The following is a 13198-nucleotide window of genomic DNA, read 5'->3' on the forward strand; positions in this document are numbered from 1 at the left end:
CACCACAGAGGTCACTGCAAGCTGTGTAACCGGAAGATTCTTGGGCTTCCGTCCGCGGGCTCTGTGTGGTGTCGGGCTGCGGCCAGGCCCGCAGTCAGCCAGGGGCCAAACGTGGACCTTCTCCTTGGGGACCCCTCTGAACCCACGCGGCTCCGGCTTTCGGGGCTGCCGCCAGGATGGAAGGCAAGAGGCCAGGCTGCGTCGCCATGCAGAGGCACTGCTGGCTGACGTGGCCGGGCCGTGCCTGGCAGCACCGCGAGGTCTCCAGCACCAGCCTTCCTTCCGCCTCCCCTGAGAAGCCAGACGCCCATGTTGTGAGCCGTGCGGCGGGGCGGGAGACCATGGGCCCCGGGCTTCCCATCAGAGCCTGTGTCCGTCAGGGATGTGCCCTGTTTTTGGCTTCCTTCGTGACGCCTGGCAGTTTCCCAGGCGGTGAGTTCTCAGATGAGGTGTCCACATGTCAGAGAACGGGACTACACACCTGGTCCTTTAACACACCCAGCTCAGTCTACAACCAGCAACGCAGCGGCACAGATTCTAGGGCAAAGCATCACGGATGTTGGAGAATTAAAAATTAAAGCTATGTTAAGCAATAACACTTCCAGGATTAGGTTCCGTCAGCTGTTTTCCTGGGGTTCTGTGGCCCCAAAGCGTCCACTCTAACGGGCGACTTCCCTGCCCCGCCCCTAGGACTGCACTGTGCGTGCCAGCACCACTTCGAGGACTGAGGTCCCTGTGCCCCGTGGCTCCCAGGAGACGCTGGCCGAGAGCACCCGCGGGAGTCCAGGCCTGCACACAGAGGAGCCGACGCCCACCCTCCTGACAGCCCCTCGCCCTGCTCTCGCCAGGAGCACCGTGCCGCCCGGTGCTCTTCCTCCCGCGGCGGCCGGGGTCTGCCCACTCACCAGCTGCAGCTGATAGAGCTGGTTCAACATCGTCATATGCTGAGGGTTAACTGGCGAGGTTAATAGTGCAGGGTTGAGACCAATGGTTTTTGCTGCAAACTGCAAAAGCTGTGCTTGAACCTGTTCAATGGAAAACATGCCATTAGCCACGCGTCTGCAGAGGTGTTGGCCTGCGCACGCCCTCTCTGAAGTCAGACTCCTAAGGATACTTAGACGGTTCTGGCCTCAAGGGTGCACTCCGACGGACAGTCACTGCTCACGGACATTTTAACAGGAGTAGCTGACGTGAGGAGAAAGAGGAGCGAGCGAGGGGAGGAGGGGGACAGGCAGCGAGGAGAAAGTCCCGGGGTTCCGGCCTCCAAGCACTTCAGTCACGAGGAGCGACCTAATTCCGGGCCAGCAAGGAGACCCCAGGGAGACGTGGACCCTGGCTTGAGCCCCACCCAAACGGGGCAGGGGCGCACTGCTGATCGCAGGTCTGTCAGCGCCTGCTGGCGAGGCGTCGGCCTCAGCCTGGCAGCAGATCCTGCGGTCTCGGCAGACCTGACCCCACACCCCCGCGGGTCTCGGCAGACCTGACCCCGCACCCCCGCGGGTCTCGGCAGACCTGACCCCGCACCCCTGCGATTCTTGGCAGACCTGACCCCGCACCTCTCAGAGCACCTCCCCACTGGGCTCTGAACCAACAGGAGCCGGCACTGGCCATGGTGACTCTCCTGTTTATGGCAGACATGTAGAGTTTCTATAAAAACACATTTTCAATATTCAAAATTATTTTGTTTATTTGAAAGGCAGAGAGAGAAAGGACTGATTCCCACCCCCTGGTTCATTTCCCAGGGCTGGGCCAGGCTGCAGGAAGGAGCTGGGAGCTGCCTCCAGGTCTCTCACGTGGGCAGCACTGCTACGCCCGAGGCCTGGGTTCCCAGGGAGCTGGACCAGGAGCAGAGCTGCCCATTCCCGGACACGGGCGACTCCGGTCGTAACTGGTAGGCCAAAGGCCCAGCCCAAATACATTTACTCAAATTAGGAAGGTAAGTCGATTTCCCGAGAAGCCACCCTGCAATGGCCGACGTGCGGGACAGTCGGGCGTGCCGGGAGGAGGCCTGTGCCGCCACCAGGCTGCCTGCTCAGGCCCCGCCCTCCCCTGCCTTGCTCCTGTGGTTGGTGGAAGGCGAGGCTGTCCCAGAAGCCCCTGAGAGAGACACGCTCGCCTTGCCCGCCTGCCCTTTGGGGATCTTTGTGCTGACCGCAGCTCACCGTATGTCCTGACTCACGTGCGTCACCGCCTGCTCCCAGCCCCCAGCCCTCTCACCTGGTGCACAGTTACAGAGGCCGAAGTCGTCTCCTCCCTGTGCCATGCTGGCCTGCTGGGCAAGTGTGCACCCAGCACCCAGTGCTAGTGTTAAAGGCTGGGTGCCCCTTGGAGGCACTAGGAGGTAGACATCAGGTCGTCTGTGGGGCAGGCTGTGAGGGGAGCCTGCCGTGGGCAGCAGGGCTCCCCAGCCCGTGGCCCGTGGCCCTCACAAGCTCCCTGCTGGCCGAGGTGTAGCTCAGTGTGCTAGGACATGATTTTCTAACCAGCAGAACGAAGTCTAACTCAAGTCTACGAGCCACAGACACGGAGGCCTTAGCACGCTCTCTCTTGCACCGGGTTGAAAATCAGGCCCCTCAGAAACGTCAGCTCTCTTCCCAGAGACCCAGAGGTCTTTTAGGGAAGAAAATCGTTTTTCTCTTTGCTAGGACATGCTAGAATGTGGCGGCAACGCGGGGTCTGCTCCCAGGGCAGCAGCACAGCGCCCCCTGCCCGCCGAGGTGCAGAGCGCTCTGTCAGCAACATGAGCGGCCACAGTGGCTGGGCAAGGACCACGAGCTCAGCCAAGCCTGCAGAACATTCCAGAAGTCAAGACCGTCACCAGGTGGCTGTAGCCCATGCACAACACCACACCCCTTTCCTTGAGAGAATTAAGTCTCTTGGGGCAGACATGACCTAACTGCATGCCACAGGCCTGCAGCCGTGGGTCACGCAGCTCCACCGAAGCCCCCATCCTGGACTGCTCTGAGCCCGACACTCTCCCCGGAGCTGCTCTCCGCAGCACGACCATGACCAAGCACCCTCCACGCAGTGGGCCAGTGTCGCTCGCACCCCGGCTCGGGCGGCTGCAGCAGGGCGGCTGGGTGACTGCCCAGTACTCTCGGGCGCACGAAAGCTCAACGAGCCAGCCCTCCTCCCAGCGCGCTCACCTGGCCCTCCCTTCAGAGCAGGGACTGACTCGGCCCGAGACCCCACCAGACGTCCCCGTCTCCCCGCGCGGCCACGCGTGCGCTCATGCGAGGGGCTGACCTGAGGGGATAGAAACTGAGGCACTTGAGCACGGAGACTGGGCTGGGAGGGGTTCAGAGGCTGCACTGGTGGCTGTGGCGGCTGCTGCACGGTCCTGGCTTGTGCTGTTCCACTGTTGCCAAACACACCCAGATTGCCGCTCGGTATCTGCAGGGCAGAGCGCACGGCACACAGGCAGGGTTAGAGGAGCGCCATCTGCAGGGGCTGGGAACGCTTTGTCCTAAGTACAAACACAGAACTGCTTCTGCCGCCTACACTGTCAACCTGTTCTACGTCACAGTGGGGGGAAACCAGCCCAGGACGTGCACAGGAGCCACACGGAGTCAGTGTCACACTGTCCCCAAAGCTGTCACAGGCTGGCCAGGACAGAACACTAAGTGCTTCACCCAGTGGCGTCTGGGCCGCGCCGCAGGCGAGAGCGGTGTGAGGCTTATGGCTAACCAGGAGAGCAGGGAGCACGAGATGGAATCCGGCTGGGAGCCGCCGTCCACTGCCAGCCCCACCCTGCTAACGCGCCCCCAGGGCTGGGCTCGGAGGCACCCAGGCTTGTGCCGCTGGAGGCGGCTGTGAGTGGTTAGCGGCACTGGGACAACACCACACAGGGGACACTGCAGTGTCCACGCCCAGAGACGCCTCGGAGACCCAAGTCAAGGAGGCACCAAGTAAGGGACGCTGCACGGCCTGTGTGGATCTCACTTCGGCTGGAGGACGCAGCGGTCAGCTTCCTCCTTCCCAGGGAGGGGCGAGGCGGGAGCGATGCCTCGCAGAGGATGGGCCCTCCATTCTGGGCACAGGCGGAAGGCGGTGTCTGCCGAGGGCGAGGCCACCGTGGGGGCGCTGCCGGGAGAGGCCGGGCGCCATGGGTGCTGTAGTGGACCTGGCGCCTGTAGGCCGCCTGCCGGCCACCACGTCAGCTCCCTGGCAGTGCCGGCGCCCACAGGGAGGCCCTACAGCGCCTCGGCCGCCTGTGTGAACGTGACTCTGCTGTGACAGGAGTATGGGGTGAACGAAGTGTAGGTTTCCGACACACGCACCAGACGGCAGGCACACAGGGCCTGTGCTCCCCCAGCGGCCTTACCTGTCGAGAAGAATTCAAGTTTTGCATGCCCAGCCCTGAGGCAACCCCACCCAGGGCCTGGCCGGGGAGTGCACTGTTTGCCAGGGGGAGCTTCAGGCTTGGGGAAGGCAAAAACGGTGAAGCCGTGGGCTCTTCCACGAGGCCGCCATCCTGATTGGAGAAAGAGAGGGTGAGCTGCGTGCAGTGGGGCAGCAGACACAGCGGCAGACCGTGTCCCAAGAAGACGGGGGGAGGGGAATGGATGGACAAAGAATCCAAAGATGAGAACGTGTGGGTGAGGGAATGGAGGACGTGGGCAAAAGGAAGAGGGAAAAAGAAAAAGAGAAACAGGGTTAGGACGCCGTTTTCACTAAAACACTACTTCAGACACACACACACACACACACAGCCCCAGGCTCCTGGCTTCAGAGTCAGGGGAAGCACAGACGCGCGGCCAAAGCCTCACTCAGGAGCTGCCCCAGTGCCCACGGGCGCGTGTGCTGAGAGGAGCCGCCGGGAGGCTGCGCACATGCACACACGCACACGCGTGCACCCACAGCGACTCCACGGGCTCAGCCCGGTGAGGGCCCAGTCAGACCAACCCTGCTAACGCTTCGCGTTTACTGAGGTCACACTGTGTGCCGGGCCCTTTGCGAGTCTGTGTCATCTGGCATCGCGGCCCGCCTGCGTCTACCCCGCACTCTCAGGTGAGGAACTCAGCCAGGGTGCCGTGCCAGGCTTGCCAGACTTAGTAAACCAAACTGCGGGGTGTTGAGTTAGACCAGAATCCCAGACGAAGGGCCAGTTATTCTGTGGTTCGGGTCTGTTCCTGCGACATGCCACAGACGCAGCCTTCGCGATCCCAGCGTGCGGCGGAAGCCACGAGACACCGCCTCTGCCGTGGGCTGTGCTCGTCTCTGAACCCGTGATTTTGCTCAGCTCTCCCTGAAGCTTCAAGAACCTGACTGGAGGCGACGCTCCGCCCCTGCTGCGGTCACACCGACTGGACGGCCGTCGGGACAACCCTGGAGGGCCTGGGTGTTCCAGCTCTGCAGGGGCACTGCGGACCGACGGGCACAGGCCAGCCGGCCGGGGCCAAGCCCCACCGCCTCTAATCCCTTCTTCCAAGAGTAAGCACGTGACATAATTTCCAAATGACACAACTGCCATCTTGAAAATGAAGACAACAGAAGCCTGATGACCTCTTCCTGTCGCACAAGCAGCAGGTGACCAGCCGCGCTCGCACACATGTGGACGGGCCTCTGCTTCAGCGTTGCCTGCCTGGGAGCGCACCCCCTCCTGAGCTGACGGGTACAAGTCACTGAACCCGACTTGCACCAAGGACACAGTACAAATGTTACAACGCAACCAGACCAAGAACTCCCTAAATGCACACCTTGTCCAGAAAGGTGGCTCGGTCCACGGAAGACTCTTTGGAGACGGGTGGGCGGCAGCCGAGGGCTTTGGGGACCATCCCGTTGTAGTCGGTCACTGCCAGGCCACGCTTGTCCACGTCCACCTTCTTTTCCAGTAGAGCGCCTGGGGAACAAGAGCGAGGGGCGCTGGGCACAGACCTGGACGGGTGCCGGCTGAAGCCTGGGGCAGGATAACAGCCCCACCAAGGGGCGCTGGGCACAGCTCAGGCCGGGCCCCGCCGGCTCGCCTGCTCTTGCCCTGCTTGTCGTCTGCACTCAACACACGGTGCCTGCTGGTCCCGCGGGGCTGGCTTCTCCCCTCCGGCAGGCTCCATGCACCTGTCTCAAGGGGGCCTTCCCCGACCGCCCAGCCTCTTCTTGCGCCACCGGCAGGAGCGCCACCTCGCAAAGCAGGGCAGGGCCTGTCCCGCAGCTTGCGGCCTGCTGACAGTGCCGGCTGCGCCTGTGTTAGCTCATATCACCTCACGCTTTTAAGGAGCTAGAAGTCGCTCTCTCTAGTTCACACGGGTTTTTCCTACCCTTGTGGTCTGTAGCATACATTGCAAAAACTTACCAATTTATTTGAGACAGCGAGAGTAAAAGCGAGAGGGAGAGAGAGCTCTCATCTGTCCATTCTCAAATGTCCACAACGGACAGGGCCCGGCCTGGCTGAAGCTGGGGGCTGGGACGTCCAGGCTCCTCACGCAGGGCAGGAACCCGAGCCTGGAGCCACTGCCGCGGCCTCCAGGGTCTGCATCGTCAGGACGCAGAGCTGGCACTGAACTCGGGGATTCTGATGAGGGACACGGATGGCAGCTGCTCCGCTGAACACAGGGCAGCCCTGTAGCTTGGCACCTGGATATTACTAGACGGTCTATCCTCACTGATTTCTTAAAGACTTATTTATTTGAAAGGCAGAGTGACAGAGATATCCTCCTCTGTTGGTTCACTGCCCGGATGGCAGGGGTGGACCAGGTCTCCCACGTGGACGGCAGGGGCTCCAGCACTTGGGCCGTCACCTGCTGCCTCCCAGGCCAGCAGCAGGGAGCTGCACCGGAGTGCAGAGCGGCCAGGACTCAAATGAGGCTCTGTGATGCAGGATGCCGGTGCTGCCAGCGGTGGCTTCACACACTGTGCTCCAACACCAGCCCCACCCTCACTACCTAAGGACGAGGTCTCTGAACTCGCTAACTCACTACAAGGACTCAAACTCCAAGATGGACGCCTGCAGCACTTCTGTGCTGTCCGAGGACCCGAGCAGCCCGCCTTCGGGTCGGAGCTCGCTGTGAGACGCTCCCTGGGTGCACCCGACGCCCGCCTTCGGGTCGGAGCTCGCTGTGAGACGCTCCCTGGGTGCACCCGACGCCCGCCTTCGGGTCGGAGCTCGCTGTGAGACGCTCCCTGGGTGCACCCGACGCCCGCCTTCGGGTCGGAGCTCGCTGTGAGACGCTCCCTGGGTGCACCCGACGCCCGCCTTCGGGTCGGAGCTCGCTGTGAGACGCTCCCTGGGTGCACCCGACGCCCGCCTTCGGGTCGGAGCTCGCTGTGAGACGCTCCCTGGGTGCACCCGACGCCCGCCTTCGGGTCGGAGCTCGCTGTGAGACGCTCCCTGGGTGCACCCGACGCCCGCCTTCGGGTCGGAGCTCGCTGTGAGACGCTCCCTGGGTGCACCTGACGCCCGCCTTCGGGTCGGAGCTCGCTGTGAGACGCTCCCTGGGTGCACCTGACGCCTGTTTTCCCACATCGCAGATGCTGTCTGTGGGTGACTCTGGGGTTCAGAATTGTTCCCCAGCTTGCTGCTTAAGCACCGGTGGCGTACTTTTTTTTTTTTTTATTTATTTGACAGATAGAGTTAGACAGTAAGAGAGAGAGACAGAAAGGTCTTCCTTCTGTTGGTTCACCCCCCAAATGGCCGCCATGGCTGGAGCTGCGCCGATCCGAAGCCAGGAGCCAGGTGCCTTCTCCTGGTCTCCCATGGGGTGCAGGGGCCCAAGCACTTGGGTCATCTTCTGCTGCCTTCCCAGGCCACAGCAGAGGAGAGCTGGATTGGAAGTGGAGCAGCTGGGACTTGAACTGGCACCCACATGGGATGCCGGCACTGCAGGCAGTGGCTTAACCCACTATGCCACAGCGTCACCCCCTGCTCTACTTCTGATCCAGCTCCCTGCTAATGCTCCTGGGAAAGCAGTGGAAGACGGCCTAGTACTTGGGCCCTGCACCCACGTGGGAGACCAGGATGAAGCTCCTGGCTCCTGGCTTCGGCCTGCAGCCATTTGGGGACCTCTCCTGCCTCCCTTCTAACTCTGCCTTTCAAATAAATAAAACAAATCTTTAAAAAACCAACTAAACAGACAGCAGCCAGAGCTGCACCAGCACAGCAGTGCTTCCGTGCCTCAGCCTGGGGAGAGGCGCTGGGCCGGGGGAGCCCCAGTCCGGCTCTGGCCCCGACAGCTGTCTGCAGGAGGCCACGGTTTCTCCCCAGATGGCGGGGAAGTCATCCATTATTAAAGCACTGGACAGGTCCCGGTGCTGTGGCGTAGAAGGTTAGGCCTCTGCCTGCAGCACCAATATCCCATGTGGGCACGGGTTTGAGTCCCAGCTGCTCCTCTTCCGATCCAGCTCCCTGCTAATGCACCTGGGAAAGCAGCAGAAGACGGTGTAAGTCCTTGGGCCCCTGTGCCCATGTAGGAGACCCAGAGGAAGCCCCTGGCTCCTGGCTCTGGCCAGGCCCAGCCCTGGCCGTTGTGGTTATTTGGGGAATGAACCAGCAGAAAACAGCTCTTTCTCTTTCTCCTTTACTCTCTGTATTTCTGCTTTTCAAATAAACAAATCTTTTTTTAAAAAAAGGACTGTATAAAAATGAAAAAAGGGCCGGTGCCGTGGCTCACTAGGCTAATCCTCCGACTGGGGCACCAGCACCCCGGGTTCTAGTCCTGGTCGGGGCGCCGGGTTCTGTCCCGGTTGCTCTTCTTCCAGTCCAGCTCTCTGCTGTGGCCCAGGTCCTTGCACCCTGCACCCGCATGGGAGACCAGGAGGAAGCACTTGGCTCCTGGCTTCGGATCAGCACAGTGCAGGCCGTAGCGGCCATTTCGGGGGTGAACCAACAGAAGGAAGACCTTTGTCTCTGTCTCTCTCTGTCTGTAACTCTACCTGTCTAATAAAAAAAAAAAATGAAAACAAAACAAAAACCAAACCAAACCAAACCAAACCAAACCCAAAAGCAAACATGGCATTGGTCACTCAGCCCCAGGTCCCGCGCTCTCCGGTGACCCCAGCAGAACGCTTGGGAAAAGCCAAGCTCCGCAGACAGGTGCCCCCGCACCCTACTCACTCATGGCCTGGTCGAGGTTCATGTTGTGACTCTTCAAAGCCTCTTCGGCTGGCTCTCTCTGGGTAGGGAAAGAGTTCTCGTTAGGAGGTGGCGGTCACTGTCGGGTCAGAACCGGGGCTGTCAGGGTCCGGAACCAGGGACGCCGTCCTCCCTGCTGAGGCGGGGCATCGGTGTGGTTCAGATAAAACCACTTGCAATCAAAGGCCTGGGGTTGACTCTGCTGGTCAACATCCTGTGCTTACGACTTCAGAGACAGAAGGCAGGGTTTGAGCTAGTCCTGCAGTCACCGTTTTCTGTGCCACACTGGGCAGCAGTGGTTTGGGATGGCCGCCACTGAGGCCAGGGCTGCAGGGCCCCAGACACAGACCCGCCTACAAAGGACGGGGCAGACTCTGCCCTAAAAGTCGCGCCCCACGTGTCTCTCGGTGCAGCCACCACGTGAGTCACTGTCTCAGCACAGAGCTTGGTGGTCTACGCCATCAGCCCTGGGCTCTGTAAGGAAAACACAACAAGCAGGCTCATTGTGAAACTTATCCCTCTGATGGGAAGAGACTGCTCTCAGTGCAGGGTCAGAGCCAGCAGGGGCCCCACGCCGACCACCCTGGTGTGAGCTGGCCCTGCCGAGGGCCTCCGTCCCCTCTGCGGCCTCATTCTCTGACTGACAGGTCAGTTTTCATGTGGCCAGGAGACAGGGCACGTGAGGGGCTCTGTGGAAACACAATGGCATCCTGCACCAGTACGAGCTCGACCTCCGCCCTCTGACTGACCAGGGAGCACCTGGGCCCGAGTTCTCCCTGGGCCTCTGACCGACCAGGGAGCACCTGGGCCCGAGTTCTCCCTGGGCCTCTGACCGACCAGGGAGCACCTGGGCCCGAGTTCTCCCTGGGCCTCTGACCGACCAGGGAGCACCTGGGCCCGAGTTCTCCCTGGGCCTCTGACCGACCAGGGAGCACCTGGGCCCCGAGTTCTCCCTGGGCCTCTGACCGACCAGGGAGCACCTGGGCCCCAAGTTCTCAATTCTCCCTGGGCCTGGAAGGAGACTGAGGGACTCGGGACGTCCGGCCAGGATGCTTTATGTGGACGTAAAACCTTCGTTCTTCACATCCAGCTCTCCTGGGCGATCTTGGTCAATCGACAGCATCAACAAATTAAACTCCATTTTAATTATAGACGAAAAGTAAAAATGACACACTCTGTCTCATCCTAGGAGGAGGCCTTACAGCTGCCCTGACAGCCGTCACGGGGGTCTCTGTCAACCGCCGGGGTGGGGGGGGTTTGAGCGTGCAAGTGCTGCAGACGGGCCGGGCCAGGGCGCACTCACCGGGAAGCCCATGTCGGTGAGCTGTTTGATCAGCCGGCTCACGACCCAGGCCTCGTCCTGCTTGGCAGAGGTCTTCATGGCCTAGAAGAGAGCGGGTTTCCAGGCACACCCTCCAGAAGGGGCGCCCTGAATTCACGGTGGCTAAGTCACATGACCCTGCGTCTGTGTTCATCTACTGCACCCCAGAACTGTTTCACGTTCTAGCCTCTCCCAGCCCACTTCATCGTCCCCGTTTACATCTGGGACCCTCCTGGAATTCATCTTGGTGTACAGCAGCTGAGGGCCTCCGGCTTTCTGGGCCGCCTCTGTCCAAGCTCCTTCACCATCTACCTCGGGGGTTCTTGGACTTTCTGGTCTCGGCAGCCCAGACTCTCAAACAGGGAGGGCCCTGGGGAGCTTGTGGCCTAAGAGCTGTCTATCAATGTTTTCTGCCTTGCAGGTTGACACAGAACATCCAAAATGATGACCTTTCACATGTTAACACCAAGAACATTTTTAAATGAGCACTTTTTTTCCCATCCAAGTACTAACCAGGCCCACCCCTGCTTAGCTTCTGAGAGGAGGTGAGATGGGGCGCGTCCAGGGAGCTGTGGCCATAGACATGAACACTGCTTTCCCACACAGGCCTGCAGAGCGGCCGGGGGAGGCAGAGGGGGCAGGGGTCCTGGGGCTACCTCTGGCCCTCCCTGAAGGGCCCACGCTGCGTACCTTTTGAAGTCCTTTCTTGGAGGCACTGCCCCAGGAGCTGCTGGAGGAGACGCTGTCCTGGGAAGCAGCGTTGTTCCACACGTCCCCCTCTTCATCCTCCCACTGGCCGGCACCGACGTTGACGTCGTCCCCACCACTGCCCCAGCACTCTTGCATAGATTTGGAAGCTGGAAGAACAGTGGAAGGAGAGATGAGGCCCCGCCCGCCCGAGGGTGCAGGGGGCACAGTGGAAGGAGAGATGAGGCCCCGCCCACCCGAGGGTGCTGGGGGCACAGTGGAAGGAGAGATGAGGCCCCGCCCACCCGAGGGTGCTGGGGGCACAGTGGAAGGAGAGATGAGGCCCCGCCCACCCGAGGGTGCTGGGGGCACAGTGGACAGGAGAGATGAGGCCCCGCCCGCCCGAGGGTGCTGGGGGCACAGTGGAAGGAGAGATGAGGCCCCACCCGCCCGAGGGTGCTGGGGGCACGGTGGACAGGAGAGATGAGGCCCCGCCCACCCGAGGGTGCTGGGGGCACAGTGGACAGGAGAAATGAGGCCCCGCCCGCCCGAGGGTGCTGGGGGCACAGGACAGGAGAAATGAGGCCCCGCCCGCCCGAGGGTGCAGGGGGCACAGTGGACAGGAGAAATGAGGCCCCGCCCGCCCGAGGGTGCTGGGGGCACAGGACAGGAGAAACGAGGCCCCGCCCGCCCGAGGGTGCAGGGGGCACAGTGGACAGGAGAAATGAGGCCCCGCCCGCCCGAGGGTGCTGGGGGCACAGTGGACAGGAGAAATGAGGCCCCGCCCGCCCGAGGGTGCTGGGGGCACAGTGGACAGGAGAAATGAGGCCCCGCCCGCCCGAGGGTGCTGGGGGCACAGTGGACAGGAGAAATGAGGCCCCGCCCGCCCGAGGGTGCTGGGGGCACAGTGGACAGGAGAAATGAGGCCCCGCCCGCCCGAGGGTGCTGGGGGCACAGTGGACAGGAGAAATGAGGCCCCGCCCGCCCGAGGGTGCTGGGGGCACAGTGGACAGGAGAAATGAGGCCCCGCCCGCCCGAGGGTGCAGGGGGCACAGTGGACAGGAGAAATGAGGCCCCGCCCGCCCGAGGGTGCTGGGGGCACAGGACAGGAGAAATGAGGCCCCGCCCGCCCGAGGGTGCAGGGGGCACAGTGGACAGGAGAAATGAGGCCCCGCCTGCCCGAGGGTGCTGGGGGCACAGTGGACAGGAGAAATGAGGCCCCGCCCACCCGAGGGTGCTGGGGGCACAGTGGACAGGAGAAATGAGGCCCCGCCCGCCCGAGGGTGCTGGGGGCACAGTGGACAGGAGAAATGAGGCCCCGCCCGCCCGAGGGTGCTGGGGGCACAGTGGACAGGAGAAATGAGGCCCCGCCCGCCCGAGGGTGCAGGGGGCACAGTGGACAGGAGAAATGAGGCCCCGCCCGCCCGAGGGTGCAGGGGGCACAGTGGACAGGAGAAATGAGGCCCCGCCCACCCGAGGGTGCTGGGGGCACAGTGGACAGGAGAAATGAGGCCCCGCCCGCCCGAGGGTGCTGGGGGCACAGTGGACAGGAGAAATGAGGCCCTGCCCGCCCGAGGGTGCTGGGGGCACAGGACAGTAGAAATGAGGCCCCGCCCGCCCGAGGGTGCTGGGGGCACAGTGGACAGGAGAAATGAGGCCCCGCCCGCCCGAGGGTGCTGGGGGCACAGGACAGTAGAAATGAGGCCCCGCCCGCCCGAGGGTGCTGGGGGCACAGTGGACAGGAGAAATGAGGCCCTGCCCGCCCGAGGGTGCTGGGGGCACAGTGGACAGGAGAAATGAGGCCCCGCCCACCCGAGGGTGCTGGGGGCACAGTGGACAGGAGAAATGAGGCCCCGCCCGCCCGAGGGTGCTGGGGGCACAGGACAGGAGAAATGAGGCCCTGCCCGCCCGAGGGTGCTGGGGGCACAGTGGACAGGAGAAATGAGGCCCCGCCCACCCGAGGGTGCTGGGGGCACAGGACAGGAGAAATGAGGCCCCGCCCGCCCGAGGGTGCTGGGGGCACAGTGGACAGGAGAAATGAGGCCCCGCCCGCCCGAGGGTGCTGGGGGCACAGGACAGGAGAAATGAGGCCCCGCCTGCCCGAGGGTGCTGGGGGCACAGTG

General features: G+C 62.5%; 1 protein-coding gene across 1 annotated transcript in view; it reads right to left on the bottom strand.

Moving 5' to 3' along the window:
- TNRC6C (trinucleotide repeat containing adaptor 6C) overlaps positions 1–13198 on the bottom strand; it is a 122221-nt gene that overhangs the window by 16217 nt on the left and 92806 nt on the right. The window contains 7 exon segments of the mRNA XM_062175706.1: positions 906–1025; positions 3247–3393; positions 4325–4498; positions 5700–5842; positions 9050–9107; positions 10371–10451; positions 11079–11245. Of these exon segments, the coding sequence (XP_062031690.1) occupies positions 906–1025; positions 3247–3393; positions 4325–4498; positions 5700–5842; positions 9050–9107; positions 10371–10451; positions 11079–11245 (890 nt within the window).

Source organism: Lepus europaeus, chromosome 18, assembly GCF_033115175.1.
Source record: "Lepus europaeus isolate LE1 chromosome 18, mLepTim1.pri, whole genome shotgun sequence".
In the NCBI taxonomy this organism is placed as follows: domain Eukaryota; kingdom Metazoa; phylum Chordata; class Mammalia; order Lagomorpha; family Leporidae; genus Lepus; species Lepus europaeus.